Source organism: Lineus longissimus, chromosome 9 (assembly GCF_910592395.1).
Source record: "Lineus longissimus chromosome 9, tnLinLong1.2, whole genome shotgun sequence".
Lineage (NCBI taxonomy): Eukaryota > Metazoa > Nemertea > Pilidiophora > Heteronemertea > Lineidae > Lineus > Lineus longissimus.
This window is the reverse complement of record NC_088316.1, coordinates 17011078-17034170: the sequence shown is the minus strand read 5'-3', so window position 1 is coordinate 17034170 and position 23093 is coordinate 17011078. Positions and strand designations below refer to the sequence as shown.

The 23093-nt window shown below is 40.1% G+C and overlaps 3 protein-coding genes across 4 annotated transcripts in view; 2 read left to right on the top strand and 1 right to left on the bottom strand.

Moving 5' to 3' along the window:
* Positions 1-58: 58 nt before the first annotated feature.
* LOC135493943 (uncharacterized) lies at positions 59-3280 on the top strand. Its single transcript, XM_064781627.1, has 6 exons — positions 59-732; positions 1479-1557; positions 1769-1854; positions 2145-2303; positions 2499-2585; positions 2854-3280. Exons 1-6 carry the CDS (start codon positions 676-678, stop codon positions 3091-3093), a joined length of 708 nt encoding a protein of 235 aa, XP_064637697.1. The 5' UTR covers positions 59-675; the 3' UTR covers positions 3094-3280.
* Positions 3281-3701: 421 nt separating this feature from the next.
* On the top strand, positions 3702-6808 carry LOC135494144 (uncharacterized). Its single transcript, XM_064781951.1, has 6 exons — positions 3702-3821; positions 4908-4986; positions 5256-5341; positions 5590-5751; positions 6075-6152; positions 6332-6808. Exons 1-6 carry the CDS (start codon positions 3720-3722, stop codon positions 6695-6697), a joined length of 873 nt encoding a protein of 290 aa, XP_064638021.1. The 5' UTR covers positions 3702-3719; the 3' UTR covers positions 6698-6808.
* Positions 6809-7059: 251 nt separating this feature from the next.
* LOC135493945 (gamma-aminobutyric acid receptor alpha-like) overlaps positions 7060-23093 on the bottom strand; it is a 49802-nt gene continuing 33768 nt past the window's right edge. The window contains exons 3-10 of one of the 2 annotated variants that reach the window (XM_064781629.1): positions 19896-20002; positions 14726-14793; positions 11010-11230; positions 10629-10711; positions 10190-10330; positions 9575-9727; positions 8839-9059; positions 7060-8545 (exon numbers count right to left, since the gene is read on the bottom strand). In XM_064781629.1, coding sequence (XP_064637699.1) covers positions 8219-8545; positions 8839-9059; positions 9575-9727; positions 10190-10330; positions 10629-10711; positions 11010-11230; positions 14726-14793; positions 19896-20002 — 1321 coding nt within the window. In that variant the 3' untranslated portion in view covers positions 7060-8218. Of the gene's footprint in view, positions 8546-8838; positions 9060-9574; positions 9728-10189; positions 10331-10628; positions 10712-11009; positions 11231-14292; positions 14361-14725; positions 14794-19895; positions 20003-23093 lie in introns of both variants that reach the window. The other variant, XM_064781632.1, reaches the window with a different exon arrangement.

The window sequence follows — 23093 nt, the reverse complement described above, 5'->3', positions numbered from 1 at the left end:
ATCCTCATGTCTTCCATTCGTTTTCCCATAAGTTTGCTTCATCATATTTCAGGTTTGAAAGTCTTTACCCGAAACAATCCCTAAGTGAATAGGCTTCTCTCATTGATTCTCGACCGTAAAATGTCTAAGTCTGCAATAACTGAAACGAGGAATGTTACTTTAATGCGCTAGGTCATAACGTGAGTCACCTGTAAATGACTCTCGGTATGTCCTTTCCTTGACCATGACGTGGTGGAAATGGCTTTAGTTTTCAAATGTGTCGAGACACTAATCGTGCCTGGTCACCGCAAACTTGGTATAAGGTACATTTGAAGTTCAGACGGGGTGCGATGGAGGGGTGCTCAAAATTCAGAGTACAGCGATGCCCTATCCACTTATTGAGAGTGAGATATTGGCCGCAGGCATATCTCTCAATATCCTACAGTACATATTAGACACATGGATTAGCCTGGTGACCAGATGACTCGACCAATGACGTGCCTCAGTGCGCATAAATTCAAACATGGCCGTTACAGATGTTGACATTCGTGATGTCACTGCGCTCTGGTCATTCCTTCCGAGGTGACAGATCGGTGGTGCTAAACACGGGGCTCGTGCCGAGCTATGTCAGTTCGCAATCAGCTGTGACCACAGGAACATTTCAGGGAAGTGAGTGGAGCAAGCGGAAGGAGAAACATGAAAGCAAGATTTAATTCGAGGGCGGCGGCTTATGTGGCTGGTGTGGTCACATTGGTGAGTATTCTTCATGCAATTTTGCTTAAAAGTGTGATAATACTATATTGCACTTGATGCTCACATCAAAGTGTCGCAGGATTTTGAATTCTTGTCACAACCAGCTGTTTTGTTGAAACAGGCAACGTCAGCATTTTATTTTGTAAATTAAATACATTTTGCCATGAGGGCATGAGGAGTTGGAAGGAGGGCATGAAGAGTTGGAAAGAGAGTTGGAAATTTTTAAAAATTATTATTTTAGGCTTATGCTAAGCTACGCCAGTGTGTTTCACAGACCCAAGAAATATCAACATACTTTCGTTGTGCTGCATGCTCTCGCAAACACCAGAACTCTTCGGACAAAAGAAAACGTTATTATTCATACATAGTTATTGTTTGATATATTGTTGGTGATGTAATCACTTAGAATACGTCCATTATTCAATACGTCAGCAGTTAATTAGTACTGCTGGATACGTGTATTTGACGTTTGGTCGCGTGAATTGTAGATCGCACGACAAAAAATGATTGGCGTTACCAATCAAGATAAAATAAAGATTATCACAGGCTGTGGGGGGGGGGGGGGGGGGGCTCTATCGGCCAGTGGTTTAGGTTAGCCTACGACTTTATTACGTTCACTGCAGTTAGTTTTCAAATATCCTGTTTGGAGGAGCCACGTCTGACTGAAAGCGAATTATGTATAGAAAAAAATCAACATCTAATCCCCAACACGTCCCTGGCTTTAATGGTTATTTTCTTGTTTTCAGATGGAAATTGTGCCATGTTTAACCTTGGTATTAGACAGACTTGTTCAAGGTTACGACGCGGGGATAGATATTAAAGATGGTAGGTGATGTCCCCATTGCGCTGTCCCAACGGTTCGATCTCAGAGCCTACTCAGATCATTTGCCATTGGCTAAGCATTCGTGACGTCCTCTTCGCCCATCGGGTCGGGGATTCGGCAAAATAACGACTTGGTTCAGTGAATACTGGGCACGCCATAGTATCTTCAATGGGAAAGATTGTGAGCGATTAATAACATCTACACCTTTTTCAGAATTTCGCACAATCATTTACGTGTCGTTTGGCATGTACACCCTGTTTGCCGTGATGTCACTGGTGTTCGTTGTTGGCATAAAAATGGTAAGCATGGGCGATTATCGATTTGCCATGTTGTTGCAAAATCTGCCATTTACTAGTCCTCGTCACACAAGACCATTGTAAAATGTCACTCATTATAGGAAAAGCTCGTTACACTCGAAAAAAATTAATGATTCTCCTGGCCAGTAGCCTACGGTTTTTACAGCCACAGGTGTTGCTAAAAACCCTCGGGTAGCTCCAACCTCGCAGTTTTGGTAGGACAACCAATAACCCCAGCTCGGTAACATTGCTTTGGCGTGCGGTTTCTACCTCCTCCTCCATGTTTATTCCAGGATCACAGCCTGTTATTCGTCCCGTGGATGACGTGGCTTGTTGCGCTCATCGTGTTTGAGACGGTGGCCATTACGATACATAAACAGACGGCAAATGAGGCGCTACGGAAATGGGAGCTTGCGTTCATGATTTCATTCATCATTAGACTTGTTATAAATGTAAGTAAATGTATATGGTGAGTGGACAACATTGTGCTTGACGGTAAAGCACGGAAAAGCGACTGACATGAGCCAGTCATACACCTCTTGGCAACTCTTACCAATGACCTTAGAGTAACCAGACTGGTTACTCAAAGCGATGACAAGGCTTGGAGATTGTCTAGTAATTGTGTTTCTTTTTTCTAAATTTCGCAGATTGTCGCCCTGGTAATAGCGATGTACCATTACAAGGAAATGTCGGAAGGACGAGGCACCAGTCAGGAAATGACCAGACGGCGAATGGTAGGTGCTCAAATTGGTTATTCAGAGACAACTCAGGCACACTGAAGAGTTGCCTAGTTCATTACAGTAAGGGGTATCATGTATTCTCCACCCGTGTCGATTTTAAGTAGAAAGCGAGTCCACGGTGATCGTGAACAAATCTTATGTAAGGGTTCGCCATCTAACAACCGTTTTGGCGATTTCTGACCAGATTTTCATGGCGCCTCAAACATTTGGCGACGCAAAACAAACCATTTTGGCGATCACCTGAATTGAGATTCTATTGCAGGCTCGACTGGCTGCCAGGAGGAATGGGGAGAGTCGCCTGACCACTGTCACAGATGGTCGCAACAATGGTCCACCAGGGGTCACCTTGAAACCACCGCCGTATCTAGAAAAGCCACCAGTCTACGGCAACGACGAAATGACACCGCCATACAACCCTGAATACAACACTACTCACCAGAACATCAGCCTCGCCTCGGACTTGCTTCAGATTATATCGGTTCCTCACCAGATGGCGATATAGCGCATCCAATAACGCCACCTTTAATTCCCTCATCAAACTACTGCGCTCCTGAAGAGCACTTTCGTTCTCTTTTGTTTTGGTGCTACGAGTGCAATTGAAATATTTTCAGCGTCAATGTATGATACTCGTTAAAGTATGTATCGAGCGCAGAGTCATTGTACATTGAATGTACCTTATAATAAAATGAATTGAGTTGTTACGAAAAGCTTGTTTTTTACTTGTCATCCAGAAACTACGATTCTCTTGATATAGGATTCAGTCCAAGTATACATTTCATGGAAGCTCTCCGTTCCATACGCAGCCGACACGACCATAATTTGATGAAACATACACATAGGCCTTGGCATTCTGCATGCCCTCATTGCCCTTGTCTGTTTTTCATGTCGACTATTTTTCCGCATCAATTACTTATTTATGCGCTTCAGTGCGCGTCGTATGGGCCCAGTATTGACATTCGTGACGTCACATTCACTCGGGCCATTCAGAGAGTGATATTGGCCCACTCGATCCGAGTGGTGACAGTTCCCAGTCGAAACCAGGTGTGATCACGACCGGAGAGCAACATTGTTGGGGCGGAGGAGTAGTACAAAAGTCCGCCAGTCAAAAGTCGTGTCGCTCATCAGGTGATGCGGAGCAGTGGACGGAATCACAAAAGGAAAGAAGGAAAAATGAAAGGGCTCGGATTCAGATCGAAGGCGGCAGCTTATGTGGCGGGAGGAAGCGCTATGGTAAGTGTTTGGTTTAGGTCCCTGTATTGTATCACATGCCATTTATTTGTATGTACTTATATAAATGCCATTTGTTATGATATACTGTAACGCAACACCTATATCGGTCCAGTGCCAAAGAGTGACTTATGATCGACGAGAGTATCACCAAAAAACGGAAAAATTTAATGTTTTGGTCACAAAAAGTTAATTGTTGTTATTCACCGAAACCCCGGAAATATCACACTGTGCCATGTTCAATCAAAAATACAAAATGGTTTATCACAAAAACGAATCAATGGTTTTCATCATACTTTTGAATACATACCAAGGAGTTTGTGAATATTTCAACGTGGTTGACGTTCGAACGCGTGTGCAATCCAAAGAAATTACTCGAGATTCACTGATCTTATACATGCGAGACCGTTTCTGAATATTATGCCCGCAAAGCCCCCGTAGATATCACGTGCATTCTCGTCATGGGCGACACCAAGTTGTCTGATGATCATGACATAATGCACTGATAAAATTTCCTGCCCTTTTGGGTGTTGTCAGTGTCGATTTCATATAAGAAGGGTTCAGATTGACACACATAAAGACTTCACTGGACCATGATATTTTATCGAAGATTCCGAACCTGTAAGAAAATAAGGCGTTGAGAATGTGCTCATTCAGAAAGCAAAATATTATCACGTGCATATTAGTTTACCGATTGTGAATAACAATGTCCGACTATCAAAGACTCGTGAAATACTCCTACGAAAGCTCACGTAATTTTATTGATCAATAAAGAGAAAGGGGCCTAATTAGGACACGAGCCGCGCATTGATTTTTATATGCGACACATTTGATTTATACACGATACCCTTTCGTTTGTGCTATCAACATTGGCATGATAATATTATTTATTCATGTAACTGTTTATAGAGGTTCTTCACGTGACGTCACGACGTGACGTTTTGACGGCCACCTGCCAATGCACTGACCACGACGTATAAAAGGAAATGCATTGGCAGTTGTTTCATTTTGAACTCTGATTCAACTCTGAAAGATTTCTAAGTCCAAATATTTTTTTCACTTTGTTTGTCACCTTGCCATATTTTTCAGTTGGAGATATTGCCATGTATTTCTATATTACTAGACAGGCTGCTCAGAGTACAAGGCGAGGGGACAGAGATTACACAAGGTACACATCATGATTGTCAACTAGAAGTCGTGATCTCCGGTCCAGAGTCTTGCTGCGTTGCCATAATGGCATTTATTCCTTATATTTTTTCGAATTTCAAAACCAAATTTATAGTAAAAAAATCCTATTGCTCTGAGAAAATGCCTTCATACAAACTAGCGAGTATTTATAACCGAATTAAAGTTAATACTTTGGAAACAAATTTGTAAATAAATTCCGATGCTTGCTTTGATTACTATTAGTTTTTACCTTTTAATCATCTTTTTCAGAATTTCGGATAGTTATCTACGTATCGTTCGGCATGTACAGTTTTCTTGCTGTGACGTCATTGGCGTTTCTTGTGGGGGTCAAAAAGGTGAGAGTGCATGTCTTTTGTTGAGACTGCACATCCTTTTGCTAATAGTGTAGGCCTCTGTTGGCTTGATGCGGCTACGCATAGGCATTGTACTCCCTAGCTTGCTATGTGCCTCACCAAGGTCGATGCCATCCTGACCCTCAATGTATTGACATTGCTCAGCTTCCAGACAAGGCTACGGAGGCAATACCGCTGGAAGTTCAGTATGGGTTGCGCGCATCTAACATGTATTTTGGTTTAAATTTCAGGACAAGAATTGGTTATTTATTCCCTTGATGTTGGTGCTGGTCGCGCTGATCGCATTCGAAGCCGTGGTCATTATGATCCACAAGCGGCAGAGGACAAACGAGGTGCTACGAAACTGGGAGGTGGCTTTCATGATATCATTCGTTGTTCGACTGGTTGTAAATGTAAGTACACAACTTGGCGGTAGTGACTTATACACAAGATATCATTCGTTGTTCGACGAGTTGTATAAATGTAAGACTAGTTTTAAAGTATAAGCTACCGGTTGGCCTTCTTGAAATTAGGCATCGCGTGTCCTCAGTTATAATATATGGAGGTACACGTATGTCAACTCTTACCAATTACATCTATACACAGCTCTAGACGAGAACGAAACGACCAGAGTTTATTGTACCGAATGGTTCCGAAGATGATCGACCAAAGTAGTTGTAGTTGAGAGAAAACGAATCGAATTCGTTGGGTAATCATTTTTCTTCTCTTCGATCAGATTGTTGCTCTACTCATAGCGATGTTCCACTACAAAGAAGTTCGAGTCAACAGTGAGAACACGAGCCGGAGACGGAGGGTAAGTCATGAAACTTGGCACTTATAGTATATATTTGTGTATCAGTCAACACAGCGGCATTGGCCTACGTTATGCAAACTGGAAACTACATGTATCAAATGTGCCGCCCCGCCCCCGCTAGCTGTACCCCTGCACGTATTAAGATGAAAAAATGCTTATGAAATCTCTTATGATTGCAGGCACGAGTTATTCAAAGCAGGCAGAGGAACCTAACAACAGTCACAGATGGGCGCATATTAGATCCGGGATTCATCTTAAAACCGCCCCCATATTTAGAGAAACCTCCATCCTACTGCAGCAACTCACCCCCACCGACCTACAGCTCAGAACCAACCATAAACGTCGTCTCTGACATGTTTCAAAATACCATTATATCACAAAATGGCGCCGTGGCTCACCCAACAGCAGCCCCTGTAATTCCTCCGCCGGACTATTCATTGTGTGGGGACGATTACTATTCAGATTTTTCAGACCACCCGGGTGCAGTTCCCCCTCCCGATTACTCAGTTTCGGGGGATGAAAGCAGTTTTAGAAATTTACATTGACCATGAAACCTCGCATTTCGTATTTATTTATTGTAGTTATTACCTGATCATTCGACGGTGATGGGCAACTATTTTTAGATTGATGTTCAAAAGCTCCAAATAAATTGGCAAGCATATAATTCTCGCCGGTAATAAAGTCATTGATTTTTATACTCGTAGTTCTGTATCAAAAGTGTCTTCCGCTAATTATGTGAACGATATTGTTGTTTTACCGAAAAATATCGGTTAAACCTCTCTACATGGGATTCTAATAAAAAGTCTCTACAGGTTCAGTAGAGGTTTAATACATGATTGTATTGGGTTTGCAGAGGACATCTTTCCCTGTCGTGTGCAGTGTAGGGAGGAACAAATGATTGCCGATATGATAGTTGAATGTACTTTTATTGCGGCTTTTGGTTACAATTACAGTAACAATACCATACATGTATACAGCTACCCTCGAAAATGTGGTAGAGCCTACGTTTATTTGATAAGTAATTAAGTAATGAAGTATTTACAGCGCGTTTCTGCAGCAAACGATGTCCTACACAGCGATCACAATGATATATGAAGTAAACTATGCATGAGGTACAGTACATGTAAATGTACATCTATTTACAGCAACGCCACAAAATCATAGGGTATACGCCTGTGTACATTCTTATGTTACAGGAACTCGTCGCCAATTGTACAGAGTCGCCAATCTGTCTCCAACAGAAACCTGAATATTTAATGGAACTCTCACTTCTAAGTACAGAACACCGTGTTTGATTTTCATGTGATAAAACTCTGAAAAGATGAAGATTATGAAAATATTGGGATGAAAATTCGGAAAGTACGAAGATTGGTCACTTTTTAAGACCGGCGACGGACAATTCGGTAATCATGTATTTGCTTCTTTGCTTTTTTTTCGTCAGAGTTTTCTTGAGGTACATGTATGTATGTTACTGGATTTGGAACGTGGCTCACTTGATGCTTGGGACTCTGTCCTTTTGTCACATGCATATCTACAAAAGAAACCAATGTGGTCCTTTAGAATGGCCCACTGAGATGACCAAATCACAACACTGAAGATTAGAACATCTTATCGAAACCTGATAATGCGCTCAAAAGAAATACACCTAAATCGAAAATAATACGATGATCAAGAATGCACTGTACATAGTCATTTTGATACATGCATCGAGGAACAGGTCATAATATAAGACAAATATATGCAGTTCAAAGTGAAAAGCATGTATCATTTTCGACTGCCACCATGCACTCGTAATCGATATAGTATATACAATAGAACGTAAGCCGGTGATAGTGAATTTTCAAATGGACCGATTCTACAGCCATACCCGCTACTTCGATAACTAGAGCTTCTTTTTGGATAGAATTAAAATTTCAATTTCAGTATTGTTCTGAGAGAGAACATGACACTACTTTGACATACGTTCACGCCATGTTTTCATTTTCACCAGATTGCTGAAAAGTTAACAGACTATCCTACATTTCTAAAGGTAACTTTGGACAATCCAGGCCTTCCGTACATCGTCGTCATAAAATCCTCAGATAAACCGTCCAATAGCAGATATTGAAAAACAGAAACGATCCAGGAAACAGAACCCGGGCTATTCTATCAATTTTGCTGACAGAATTCACCCCACGTTTTGATGTTCGTGACTTCATGTCCCTGTATTTGGCGCTGCCTCTCAGGCAGTTGAAGAACTTCATACAGCAATTATCGTTCATCATCCATTCGCTCGCTTCGTATTCGATTCCCGTGTTGGTGTCGCCGTTGAGTTTTTCGCGGCTCGCTGGGTCGCCATCTCTGTCGCTGTACTTGTTGTAGTAGCTCACAGGGTGGCAGTTGCGTGCTTCTTGCTACAAGACGAAATGAAATGGCGGAATGAAAAACAGAAAGATGTTTGATTACAATGGGAATTGTACCTATTCAAATACTTGTATAATTAAATTGCTTCTTATTGAGCAAACAGTTGCATCAACAGCACGAAGATCCATGAGGATAGTTCAGAGTAGGACATTCCTGTTGTAAACGAGCTCTAAAAATGGCGTAGGCCTGTGTCGACGAAGCAAAAACGTCGCCATTCTTAAAGTAGTTCCTCCTCAGTCGCATTGTTACCAAAAGATGCATGTGAGACAGGACGTGTTTATACCTTCCTTTCTTCTTCCTCTTCGTCATCCAAGAGCATCAGGTGTAACTCGCCACTGCCGTGTTTGGTGAAGTAGTGCACGCCCGCGAACTGGATTATTGTGGCCAGGACGAAGGCGAAGCACGTGGCAAGGTACCAGTCGATGGCCGTCGAGTAGGAGACCTTGGGCAGGTTTGTGCGGTTGTCTATACCAAGGAAAGCCATTGTCAGTACTGTAGTTATGCCTGGAATAATATGAGAGTTTTCGAGGAATGTAATGTATCGCTATCGCGTGAAGATAAAACGCATGATGTATCCATAACCTTTTATCATTTTGCAGCAGGCGAATAAAATTCCATGCATAACTATTAAACGCAATCTATATTTTTTACACCCTGCAGCATTTCTTGCTGAGAATACCATATTTCCTATCACTTTCCATCCACTAATTGCTGACGCTTTAAATCATTAGCCGCACTAAGACTGAACATCGAAATATGCACATACACATTCTTTGCTGGGAAATAAACGATTTTTTTACAACCCAAGGCATTTTATTGAAGTTTCAAGGAGATGAGGCATTCTTGCACCAACATAATGAACCCGTTCATGATGTTAAAAAACAGTTTCTGCCGTATTTGGATGACTTCTTACCATTCATCGCGAAAAATCAAAATAAAAAAAGCTAGCGTTATCAGCGAGGTGAGATTGCGGTGGGATGGGCAATAAGAAGGCTTTGAATCCATTTAAAAATACTTACCAAGTGCTATCCTATCTGCTGTAGCTTCCCTGTTGATCCAGAAAGCCACCCAGGACAGTACCACTAGCAGGCTACACGGGAGGTAGACTTGGATAACAAAGTAACCCATGTGGCGTTGCAGTTCGAAATGGACAATCAGTGTGGAATATTGTGCTGAAGGTACAAAGTTGAGGAGGGGTTAAAGGATGACCGACTCGAGATGCCGACAATGACACGGCACTGACTTAATTTTCCAAAAAAAGTAATAAACAATAAGGTAGGACACTCGCCAGGAAGGTGACTAAAGATTTGATATTGTCACCATGGTGAAACGTCCGAGAAATGTCCGTACTACCTTGAAATAGAAGCGTTGGTTTCGATTATTTGGACAAGATGGCAGACCTGCAGTCCTCACCACAACCCAAGGCAACTTTGCCAAGTTACCCAATTAGTCGGATGTGAGAGACATTAATCCGTTGGTCTGCAACAGAGCTGCTGCTATAGGTTACTGTACTGAAATCCCATGAGCGAATAGAGAGATAGTAGACACCTTTAGCGATTGACGACAGCGAATCTGGCCAACCCTTACATGAAATCGAAACCGAAATCATAATAAAACAGCAGAATTCATGTTACCATCTTGAAGCAGAAAGGTGCCATTCCGAGCTGGGTGACCCATCAAGTCAAACTGTGACAAAGTCATTCCGTCGGCCATCTCTATAGAATCCGCTGGCCCGTTCTTCCATTGGTAGTGGATGTCTTCTTGGGTGTAGCCATCTGAGAGAAGTAAGATATAAACGTAGGCACCAAAACTCGCGTACTCAAGGAAACCTTGGCGTGAAATCACCAATGATGATTACATTGACAAAAAGCAAGTTTTTCTGAGGCTGACTGGCTTGGGCAGTGGTCAATTTCGAAGGCGATGCCAATATCAGCTGTTGTGGCTGTATACAATGGCAGCCAAGACCGACGTCTCGGCTTCATAGTGGAGGTGTCAAGAACCAACATGGTGACGGTGACCAGCCGAAATTACTGAAGAAAGCCACCTTACGGTGAGATTGTAAAATTTACTTACAACTGCCTACTTGGAGCGGACATGATTGCAGATCCATCGGAAACTTTTCTAAGTGCATAGGACATGTAGCTTTGATTGTCAATCTGAAAATTAAGGTGTCTTTCAATATGTTTGTTTGAAGAAGTATTACCTTTGTCGCAGCCTGTAGCGCCTTTATGCAGATCGATTCAAAATATGGATATTCAACAGTGCTTGCAAGGTTAATCTTGATGTATTTGGTGTTTTCTAGGTAGGCATATACATGTAGGTGTAAAAGTACACCGTGTCCTCTTTATTATCATTTTTTTCTGAGCATCCTGAAGTGACTCCCCTGCTGGAGATCTTTTAAGAATGAAAAACCAACATTTCGCACCTTCTCCCTTTAAAGAGTAACCCCCATACCTCATGGAGTAAAGTATCCTTCCATGCTTATCGATTCTGAGCAATATATTTGGCCCTGTGATAACATGAAGATAGGAGCCCTTCCCATTCAGGACATACGTGTCTGGCTTCCATATCTCCTTCAGCATGGCCACGTTCAGCTGAAGCTTCTCCATATTGCCAGTGAAGGAAAGCCGCGAGTCAACCCATGTCTGCCGGAAGTAACAGTCCATCGAGTACATCTGAAAGTACAGGGAAAGAAGAATGAGGAAGGCTAATGTAGGATTCGGGAGCCCGGTCGGCACTGAGGATTTGTCGCGCCAATCAAGTTTGTTCAAAAAAGATCCCACCCAATTTCCGATTCTGGAAAATCAAACAATTAAAACATGTTACCCAACAACGAAACCATAAAATGGTAATCATAAAACTGACAAGACATCAGAGAAACAGCCAATTAGAAAATGTATCGAATTTAAGCAGTTTCTTTTCATTGTAAAATATAATTATTTTGAAAACTTAAAACGTTACGGATTATAGGTAATAGCACAGACTGCAGAACGAATTGGAAGATGCTGTATGGTAATTGAAAATCTGGATTAGAAATTACGCTTTATTCTTTATTTCTTTTATTTCACCGAAACACCTCTATGGGGTGCTTATTTGATTATGCAGCCAAACCTGTAAATGTTATTCAGAAAGCTTAAAATTCTTTTTTTCTGGAGTGTAAAACATCAATATCTACCACGTTCACCTCAAAGGAGAAGATATGTGCTCGTACTCACAGCCAAACTTGTCAAATTCTAGTCACGAGAAGCCAATATCACAAGAGACTGCTAACCCATTTTGTATAAATAATCAAATCAGTCGAACAGGTCGAATCCAACTCCGACATAAACACGTCGATGGCAATAAGTTCGTTAGCCCAGGCTCAAGTGGCCTGGACAAATAGTCCATGGAGCAGCCGCAAGCAGACACAAACATCCCCATATATCGTCGCTTCCTGCGCGCAGAAATTTGATTATCTCCATAAGTGTCTCATTAGATGGGTTTATAGCAGCGAAAGTGCGAGGGAGGGTATCGCGTTAAGAGGTGGCTTGAATGTAAAGGCGTTTAAGAACATAATTTGATTTGTTATGTAAAGGCAAATCTTAAAGAGTTGGAAAGGAATTTCGTCAGTTGCAGGTTCGCTGCATCTGTGCATTAGCTAGTAGGCGTTCGGGGAATACGAAATTTTATCAAGACGTCCAAGGTTCTTTGTCCAATGTCCAATGTTTCTTTCCACAGTTATCAATCAAAGAACGACTATCGTTGCAAAACTTGAGTTGATTGGATTATTTTCTCGCTGAATGATCTGGTAGCTGTCCTAGCCTAGGACACTTGATAACAGGATTTAGTCCGAATAACAGGCTTTAGTCAGTGTCACTTAAGAATGTAAGACAGGTTAGTTGAAGGCAAAGGAGGTTTGAAGCAATCCTGTTTACAAATGGACCGTGGGTGTAGTAATAACTTTATGCCAAGATGTGTATAAAAAATCTAATAAACCTGTTTGATACTAGTTAATAGATAATATGTCTTTATTATACATATTACCAATTATTGTTGATTATTCTGAAACATCTCATTTGTAGAATAGTAGGAGAAACTGAGATGGACACATCATCTCTTACCAAAGCTAGCATTAGCTCAGATGAGAGAAAATTGAAAAAGAAGACAGTAAGGATATAGTGAAAATGGTAATGCAGGTCATAATCATGATAATAATCACGACTATCAAGCATTGGATCGTTTGTACATTTATTGAGAAAAAATTGGCATTCAGATTATTTCAATAGTGTTACAAGAATTTTTCATTACACTGCTCAGGTTATTGGCCTACTACCTAGATTACTTTGTGGATGAATGACTATGTTGATTGAATTGAGTGTAGCAATATCGTTAATCCAGGGATTCCTGGGTACACGATGACCATACCAATCAAAGCATTGGACCTGGTACAATCGGCTCAATTTCCCCAGGTAATTGAAAGCATTTGGCCACGAAATAAGATCAGTGGTATTGCGCGTATTAATGAAATATCATTAATTGACTTGTATTCCGTAAAAATGAGAAGTCACAATAATGAACAAAGAAATGCTTAGTAGTGCACATATTAATTATACACCATTAAACAATCAGTTTTCATTTGATATGGACCATGGTTTTAGGATAGAAAATGATTATCTTGTCTTAGATCTAAAAAAAAAGAAATACGGCATGTTTTATGTGTGCATACAGTTTACTGTGCAATAAGAATAATAATTAGGATCGAACTCGAAATCGTTCAGTAATAGCAGAAAGTGAAATGAGAGTGGTAATTTTTTGTGTTTGCCTTAATGAAAATTAGGTGAGGACAGGAACTGTGATGTTATGTGTAATTAGAATGAATTATGCAAAATGGTATAAATTGTATATGGTTCAAGATAGCCTTTGAGATGAATATTAGCATAAGTTGGTGCATGAATTCATGATATTAATAAAGGAATGCACTCTCAGAACCACACATGAAAATTTTGGAGGAGGCAGTCCCATGCCATTAGTTGTGTAATCCAAACAGAACGTTAAAGAGCACTGTTGTATGTTGGTACAAGCAAGTATGGATTAATCTAAACTTGATATAAGCCAGGTTTTGGATGATCATAATAGGGATTTGCAATAGGGATAGACATAGGGAATAATTGGTAGGTATTGCTTGAACAGATGAAGGATTCAGATAACAGCTCTGAATGAAATTGATATAACTTGGTAAAAGCAAATATTATGCACATGTTAATAAAACACACAATGAGAACCAACCACCCGATAGATTAAATCAAGGAGAAAGAAGAATAAGAAAGGAAAGAAATAGGAATATACTTAGAAGTTTAAATTTCCAGGTTTGAAAATGTTTCTATGATCTTTTTCCAATTGCCCCCGATACAAAGTTGTTCTTGACACGATAACAGCTTTGTATTCGAGGACTATTGGAGAAAATGTTGCTGACATAGGCCCTAGTATTATAGGACTATGACCTTGGACTATGACAAAGCTTCCATAATACGTTAATTGACTTCAAATAATCACAAGAAAGAAAAAAAACCAACAACCCTAAAATACAACTTTCCTTTTTGAATGCATTGACAGGTTATATAAAGAGATAGACCGAGTCTCTAGATCTTAACCTATACCGGTAGTCAGAAGTCTCCTATTTCCTTCTACAAACCTTGGTTACAAGAAGGAGCGAGAGAGATAGATACTGGGCTGCATGTGTACCAAGGAAACGACTCACCATGTCGATTTCAGAAACAGGACCCATACTCCTGATACTCATCCACACACTAACCTCTGTCGGCGGACCTGTAAAACATTGAGCTGCTAGTTAACTTGACATCTTGCTGCGAGTAGTATATGGGCGACTCAAGCTCAATGACCTACTTTTGTGCGGGTCAGAGAGTGCAGTTAACCTGACAGGGGGCGTTTTTAGATATTTTCACACTGGATTATTTTCGATACCGAAATGACTCCTTTTCAAAACATTCTAAAGCAAGAATGAGCAAATCTCGCTTTTTTATGATTAAATCAATATCATACAAATGTTCGCAAATCAGTCAGGTTAACTGTCTCTGAACCCAAAAGCTTCACTCTGATCACGTCGCTCCCATTGACTTGCCTAAATAGAATAGAAACCAATTCATTAGTTTGTTATATTAAACTGAACTCACCATAGCTACGTCAGATATAGGTCCCATGCTTCTAACGCTCATCCACACATCAACTACGAGAGGAGGTCCTGAAAAACAGGGAAGTTGACCACTCAGATCCCGCTTAAGTCGTATGCTCTTGGTGAGATAAAGGAAATAATAATTACACTCACTGAAACGATTGATAAACAGAGATCAGATGTCAGCAGACGATAGGATCAGACAAGATGTGTCATGGCGGAAACATGATAGCAAATGTGTATGAACAGCCGGAGTCCGGAGGGGATAAATTGCTTTTTATTGACCATGGTGGCCAAGCGCCTTTGGTGTAATCGTCTGCTCAAAGAGAACCTAGCTCGTGCCATATTGAAAGCATCTTATTACTTTAACTCTCTCATGACAGAGGACTGACAGAGTTGGGCAGCAAAATGAACTTCTTTACGGCAGCGTCTACATTGTTGGGAAGTTCTGATAATCTAGGTAGGTGAATATCTAAAATATCTAAAATCTTCAAAATATCTAATACAATGTATATAATTTTCAACAGACTGAGATAACAAGAAATATGCAAATCATACTGGGTTAATCTCTAGGACCCAATGCTATCATACACCATTGTGTCTGGCAGTGAGACGAATGTATGTACATGTACTCCTTTAATTATTGGGAGGTGATTGTTTAGCAGGAAAGTAATTATTATTCCTTTGTATCTCAAGCGACATGTATTGATATGAGTCGACATGTGATGATGACCAGCTGTCAATTTAGCAATTACTGTGAGATTATGATGGATATTATTAAATACCTCGCTTCCTTGGTATGTTTACAATGTAGTTGGTGGTTTCTGTGTGATTCATCTACTACCGACTTACAATGAAATGGCAGAGGATAAAAAAGGCAAATGTTATTAGGAAGAAGTCAGCAAAATATATACTTAAGACGTAAAAAGTATTTGTGGAGCTAACAAGTTTGAATTCAACAATATCAGAATACAAGTTAACCAGGGGTTGAGGCCGCTGGTGAGAAAAACGCGAGATCATAGCCTGGATGGGAGTGATCTCTGGCGTTAAATGGACAAGATCATGACACGTAAATCAGCCATACGTGTTAATAACGGACGATGCCACGTCAGGCGGCAGGTCAATCCATACGATATTGAATTTGCCTAGAAAGTGGAAAATTGAACGTTAGTGCAGCGAAATGGAAGTAACGAATTGTCTGAGGATAAAAGTGGTTTAAACGCTGGAGGCAATGAAATGAAATAAAAGGCAGAGAAAACTCACACCAAAGAAATTTAACGGGAAAAGCGCTTTTGTCTCTGTCGTTGATCATTCGATTGGTATCTAGGACATCATAGATTGAGCAGGGATAAGAGATGAAGCCTATTTCCCCTGAATGCCTTTTTGTCGTAACAGTAGAACTTATTCGACCGGCATCTCTTAAAAAAGTGCTCTGACGTCTTTGTAACTTCTTTCTAACCTTGTTAGGCCAGTGAACCAACACGTATGTATTGGCTTTTTTGTCTCTGTGGTACTCTTTTTTCGTTTTTCTTGCTTTGATACAAATGAAAAGAAACTTTCGGAGATCGTCTACTGTTGGTTTCCACTTGGCTTCCATTCCATCAGTCGTCATGACTTCGTGGAACTGGTGCACTGACGTAGAGGAGGCATAACAAAAATTCTATAGCCATCCGTATTTCAACACTGTACACGTTACTAACCAGAAGAGGCAATGCGAAATGGAGCTGCTGTTCAACAAAAAAACCTCACTGCTGTATATCGAAAACGTATCATGTCTGAAATCGTATCAAGTGTATGTTGCTTGTTTTTTTCTGGCTTCCACCTGAAGTGAGTATCCAGGTCAATTTATGACATTCTTCTTCATGGAGATGGATGTTTAGTTGGTCACAGCTCTTGTGTTGAATTGAATTTTACGGACAAGCTCAGTGTTCAGAGTATTATATTATATATCAGCCAAATCATGTCATTAAGGAAAGTGAATCAACCAAACCATCCTGTATACAAACCGGCCTGGATAGATTCGATCCTGAAGTTTATTTAAGGCAGGAGTTATTGATCAAATGTCATGGTGTTGAGTAAACATTGTCACAACCTCTCAGAACCGGTAAACTGATGCGAGCATGTCGCCTCAAGTATATACGAATGGTCATCCATTATTTAATGTTTGGACTCGCCGTCCTTTTTGATTGATCATCTGATTACTCATTGAGGTGATGGGCTTGCTAATTACGAATGTGTTTGAGGACAATGGTTTACTTTTGTTGAATTTTGACCAAATTCAAACAAAGTTAATGCATTCTCTTCAATACATTTCGTTACCTATCGACTACCCCTCAGTACACTCGTTGATGGTTGCGTGCGCCTAACAGTCCAGCTCATCACATTGACTTCCTAATATTACAATAACTACGAATTTATTAATGATCGTACTGAGACCAATCCACCCATGACAAGCTGCAACCCCAATCCCTAATGTGAAGTCATGCAATATCTTTTGAATCGGTGATTAATATTAAACGATGTTATCAAAGTCGATAAGACCTACAGTGTCTACTTGAGGTCGAATCTTTTCAATATTTAGCAATGTGTTCGTGTCTAGGAGCAGAAACTATTTTTCGAAGAATGCATTTTTCTCTGTGAGCTAATAATTGTACATTACAAGGTTTAAAACTGTAGTTGAATTAAAATTATTTTCTTTAAAATATTCTTAAATTAGGGTAGATCACGAGTGCAAGAATACTAAAATACCAAAACTTTAAGTCCATCGTTGGTGGTTGTTACTCCGGAGAACTATGAACAGCAAAGGCAAATTATCTGATAGAACTTGATGTGAAAAACTAGCTCTGGTAGAATGTTACTATGTAGTATGTTTGTGTCATCTTACAACAAGAAATGTTTTAAACCTTGAAATAACATGACCAAAGGAGATTCCTTAATAAGATCTTTGACAATCGTGTGTCGTTTACAAGGTTCAGTGGATAATTCCCGTCAACCTTTGAACGTGGTGTGCATTCTGGAAGCATTTGTTATGTCGAGTAAAGGCAAATGTCATGCCCTGCTGCTACAATAAAGACAATATCTGACTTTGTTCACAGTCATTTAAAAGGCTTTCAAGTTAAGTCAGTGTTGCATATACAATCTAAAGATTCACAAATTCTGATTCATACCCAGAGGCAACTTTTGATTAATATTTGCACAGCACAGAATTTGAATTAGAATTCATTATTCTATTTTGAATTTCAAGTTATGTTATCTTTAACACAGTTGAAGAGCATGACAGGCTGCCATATTCTCCTGTTAATTCAAATTCGAAAACCATTTGTTTTAGCTTTTATTATCTTTAAGAGAGCTATTGAAGAAACATGACAAGTTCCTATCTAATCAGATTTAAAAATCTGAACAACTATCCAATGCGGCTACGGAGCCTCCACGAATAAACAGAACTTCTTCTTGGCTGTTAACCGTGATTGTTATAGATTCAGTGAGATTGGAGCTAATTGGTAACATTTTTTATTGATTGGGATGAATAAAAATATTTTCTCGGGAATGAAACAGACTGAGTTTAAATGGATGTTGAAGGATGAACAAAGCTAGGTTCTCGGGGATGAAACAATATGAGACTGTGACTTATATTTCAGTCTCTCTTTAACGGAGCAATTGAAGAAACAGCACAAGTTGCCATCAAATTAGATTGATAAAATCTGAACAACCGTTAAAGGTGGCTTATTAGCATCTTTAACTAAGCAATTCGGAGTGGCGTCTTAAAAAGACAATTTCCTCTTCTCTGTTAAGCATGATTGTTGGAAGGGAACTAATTGGTAACTTATCAGAAATGAATAGAGCTGGGTTCTCGGGGATGTGACCAGATGGATGAGAAGAGGAATGGTTAGTCTGGGAACATAAGTTTCAATTGACTTTAATGTCGATGTTGTTGCATTCTTCATGTAAGTAGACTTTGATTTTAGTGTTGACTGTTGCAACCCCGTTTATTTATGCCTGCTCCTTTTTCACAAGTAAGATATGTTCTGAAATTGGTTAACATTTTCAATTTTGTTTTGAGCTGCAACATTACTGCAGTGTGAAAGGTGATTTGTCAGTCAACATTTTTGTAATAATGCCACTACCAGCAATAACGACAATATTCTATTTGAAATAAGATGCAGGGCTTATCAAGTGGAACAACTTTACTGAGGCCTTCTATATCTTGATCATTCTGTTTACAAAGCCTGTAACAAGCTTAGAATGCAGTCACTCAATCGAATACCAATTTAGCTGTTTTCCAGGTTTCTGAGGTGCTTCCAAATGCCCCTCAAAGTCGGAGTCATCCTCACGTTCGAAAAAAAAGGAGTTAATTGAAATGCTGACGGGTTTCCTCTGTTTGCGTTGATCACAGTCACGATGAAAAAGTCACCAACTGAGAAAATGTAATGAAATTTTCTACAGCTCTTGAGAGTTTCTTCCCCGATGTTACTGGCAGATATTGCAAATGCTGGAATGATTAGAACAGCGCATCAATTTGTCGGATTCTCACTGCAGGGAGATTAATTGAAACATTTTACAGAAATACTCGTAGCATAATTTAATCAGTTTTTACTGCAAATAGAGAACGCTTACAATCTGAAGGAATATCTCTTGAAAAATTATGGGTTCTTGAAGGTTTTTAAAGAGCACTGATGATAGTTTAAAACGCAGCTCTTCTACTCGATTCAGGTGACGGAATTGTCAGTGAAAACGTCCTTTGCAGTTTTGTCACGCCAGGGCTTTTGAAGTTTTCCTGTTCCTACGCAGGACCAAATAAAAAGGCCAACGTTATTTCTTTCGTAAATGTAGCTACAACTGCAACATCAAAAACGGCTTGAGTCGATTACCATACCATACAGTTTAAAGTATCATTCTGCAACTTGTTAAATTATTTCAGCGGAGAGATGTCTACTTGACTTTATTAACTCTTATTCATGTTACAACAAGTGATGAATATGCTAGCCGAGTTCCTTCTCAAGTGCATGTCCAATATCTATTGGATGCGGTCTCATCACTTATTGGAGTAAAATCTACGGCAGAAGTATAGGTCCACCTAGCCAATTGCATTACATGTACGTATATTTCAGTGTATGGATGCGCTGAGGTAAGAGTTTTGAATGTACACGTCTACTGATTGGCCAGAAACCTACCCCCGAACCCTGGTCGTAGCTTCTTGTCGTAACCAGTCAGCAGTCTGTCAAGCACCTGAGTTATGTTGCTGATTTCTTCCGTGGTGACGTTTTGGCCGAGGCAGTATCTGCGAAATAGAAAAATGACAGAATATTAAAAACCCAAGAACCTGTGTCTCGTCTTCCATAAGATCGATAGTGAAGTTTGGCAAGCATATATTCTGATCTCTTCCCGTTTTACCTTTACGCAGCACTGCAGGTCTGAGATGTAAGCCTCCAATCAATACTTTCGTTCCCGAAATGGGCTGCAAATGATTGAAACGACCTCCTTAGTTTGCTTTATTGACACTCAAAACGCAAATAAATGTGCATGAAAACATATGTGCATATGTTTTCAGTGAGGCTTTTAAGAGCTTGTCTGGTTTTGACTCTGAAACCTTTGCACTGCATGGCTATATGGAATGTCGCGATCCATACAAAATATCAATAGCATCCCACGAAGTTACTATTTATAGCTCAAAAGGTCATTTGCATAAGATATTGATGACGTTTTAGTCACGTGACAGTCGGACATCGACACTTATTTCTACGCATTTGAGCTTATTTCAAAGTCAATTATCTCTGACCCTGCATTGTTTTAACATGAATGATACCATAGAGTCAGAGAGAGAAATATTCAGAACAATTATGTAGTATTTCCAACACTCGGACATGTGCCAGATTGAATCTAACTGCCCTAGTTAGAAAGCCTGAATCCATTACGAAACCGCATGTTTGTCCGACATTGCCTGTAATTCAACGATGGGGAAATAGAGGGCAGCAGCTGCAGTGACGTCATCTTCGGGGAATGCTATTCGGCAAATGTTGATCTTTACATCTGATGATATATCTAACTGCCATCTGACATCGTCTGATTACTCGAATCAGAGTGTTTCTGGTAGTCAGGTTTCAGCCAAAATGTGTTTCCCTGCATTTTGCTCCATATCAGTTCTTCTCTTGGTCTCTAATCCTAACCAGAAGCCCTCATCACTCACATCATCATCCCTCGATCAGTCCCCATCAGCACCTGACGGATTCCATCAAGAAGTATCCCCTGTTCAATTTCCTTTGCCCATAATCCCATGTAATGAGGCTTTCTCAGCTTACATTTACAAAATACCGCTTGTCTCCGCTTAGACAAAGCAGCTACTTGCGGCAGCGTCATTTTTCACCGCGAGCCCGTTACGCCTTGGTACAACACCGATAGTATTTATCAGGGCAATTTATCGTAATGTACATTGTTTAGGTAAGGTGACGGGATTGCTTAATGGTGGTTATTATCTGTGATTTGGTTACGAGGCAGGTGGGTAAGGAAGATACTGGAGATAGTGTACAGAAGAAACAAACTACTCTTTTCATGAAATAAAAAAAGAAGACAGTTGACAAAGTGGGACCGGGCTGGTTCGACTTAAGAGGCTTAAGCTTTCACACACGGTATACTCTGCGGAACACCTGATTTTTATGCTCAGAGCACTACTGGACTCTAATGATACGGTACAACACAAAAAACTGATTTTGCAGCAAGTAGCACAAAAATGTGTGTTGGTGAGCTGCCAAATCTTTGGTCAATGTTGAAGTTACGTCCCTTACCATGACATTAACAAGAAATAGCCTCAGCCCATTCATCAGCCGGCTAACATTCATCCCCGGAATCTATCCATCGGACTTAGACTTAATCCCCCGTTTCCTCTTGCAGCATTCTCGAAACAAATGGTGCTCGCAACAAATGGCACTGATTGCTGGCACTCTAGCGTAAATGGCATCCGATGAAAAAAGAGCCGCTTTACCATTTATCTGTAGTAAATGGCAATTGGTTGTTTGGCATATTAGTGACTGGATACGGATATTGGGTCATGCTAATTCAACCTGGACATCTACCAAAGATATTCAACTAAATTATTAATAGCAAGTTCCTATTATTAGCATTAGCGAATTGACTAACAGTGCTAAATCTTTCAAATTTTGATGATGTATTAGCTGCGCAGGCTACCGATGTGACAACATTTCTTGAGAAATACCTTAGAGAATTCCCAAGGTGAATAGCGATAATGCACATCACATGTAAACGTGTGCTAACGACAATGAAGTTGTCAATAAGTTATGACTGATTCTCTATATCACCATAAGAACTACAATAAATCTCTCTTCCCACATACATGGAGTTACGTCCGCTAGTTGAAAACACCATATACAATTTTACATCCGTCTCTTCCGTTTAGTATAACAACTAACACAGTAGATTGATATTTAAGAGACGGCAATAACGAAATTGATGAATATTTTGGTGCAGATTGTGGAGTTTTCGTCACAGTAATCTAAATCTATTGGTGACATCGCAACCCTTTGCCGAATCGTCTCATTCCCTGCTTCTATAAGTAGGTATATAATTTTATTAGGATTCGTTTCTAGAATCACGTTACGTTACATGTAGGTGGCCAATCGGAGCATAACGTGAGAACTTAACAAGATAAGAACGCCGTGTCATCGAGAGTATTATAGGAGGGAGAAATAAGTCTCGCTATATGGATGCAGTGGAATGGCAATGGCGAAAATCCGTCTATCTCTCGTCTCCCCTTCCCACAAAAGCACAGTGACTTTATGTAGACGTAAATGAAATGTATACATGTATAGTTGCAACTGAATTCGGTCTTCTTTGTGAGCTACAAGTATGGTTCTAGTCGTTTCGCACACATTTTTATTTCAAAGCTTAGGCTACCAAAGTAATCTAAACACGCAGCCTCGACTAATAGTACGAATTTGATTGGGTTTTATTGAACCTTTCACACTTGTGCATCGGCCTCATCGCCGCGAGTCAAACATGTTCTATAAACTGTAATTGGTATTGCTCCAAGACGAACTCGTGACAAAATCCCAATACCACCCACCACACTTGTTGCAAAAGGATTCAAGACGTTAATTGGAAACGAAGCCATATTCGATCTGCTACAATCAACAGACATTGTCCGTCAGCGGTTCCACACGCGATATCATATGGAACTCTTGAGATATACATGTATAGGGGTATCTTTTTTAAAGAACTACTGACTGTCGTTCATTATTTTCTGAACCGATTCACATCTTTAGTAAAATTCATTGGCAAGTATTGCAAGTGCGATGAGGCGGTTAAATGATTGGTAGATGTACATGGCTGAATCCTTTGCAGTCAGAGTCTTCGAATAC

Coding starts and splice junctions, on each gene's coding strand:
- LOC135494144 (XM_064781951.1), top strand. CDS start 3,720: ATGCGGAGCAGTGGACGGAATCACAAAAGGAAAGAAGGAAAAATGAAA. Junction 5,342..5,589: donor TTCTTGTGGGGGTCAAAAAG/GTGAGAGTGCAT, acceptor TTTAAATTTCAG/GACAAGAATTGGTTATTTAT. Junction 6,153..6,331: donor ACACGAGCCGGAGACGGAGG/GTAAGTCATGAA, acceptor TTATGATTGCAG/GCACGAGTTATTCAAAGCAG.
- LOC135493943 (XM_064781627.1), top strand. CDS start 676: ATGAAAGCAAGATTTAATTCGAGGGCGGCGGCTTATGTGGCTGGTGTG. Junction 733..1,478: donor TGGCTGGTGTGGTCACATTG/GTGAGTATTCTT, acceptor TCTTGTTTTCAG/ATGGAAATTGTGCCATGTTT. Junction 2,304..2,498: donor TCATTAGACTTGTTATAAAT/GTAAGTAAATGT, acceptor TAAATTTCGCAG/ATTGTCGCCCTGGTAATAGC.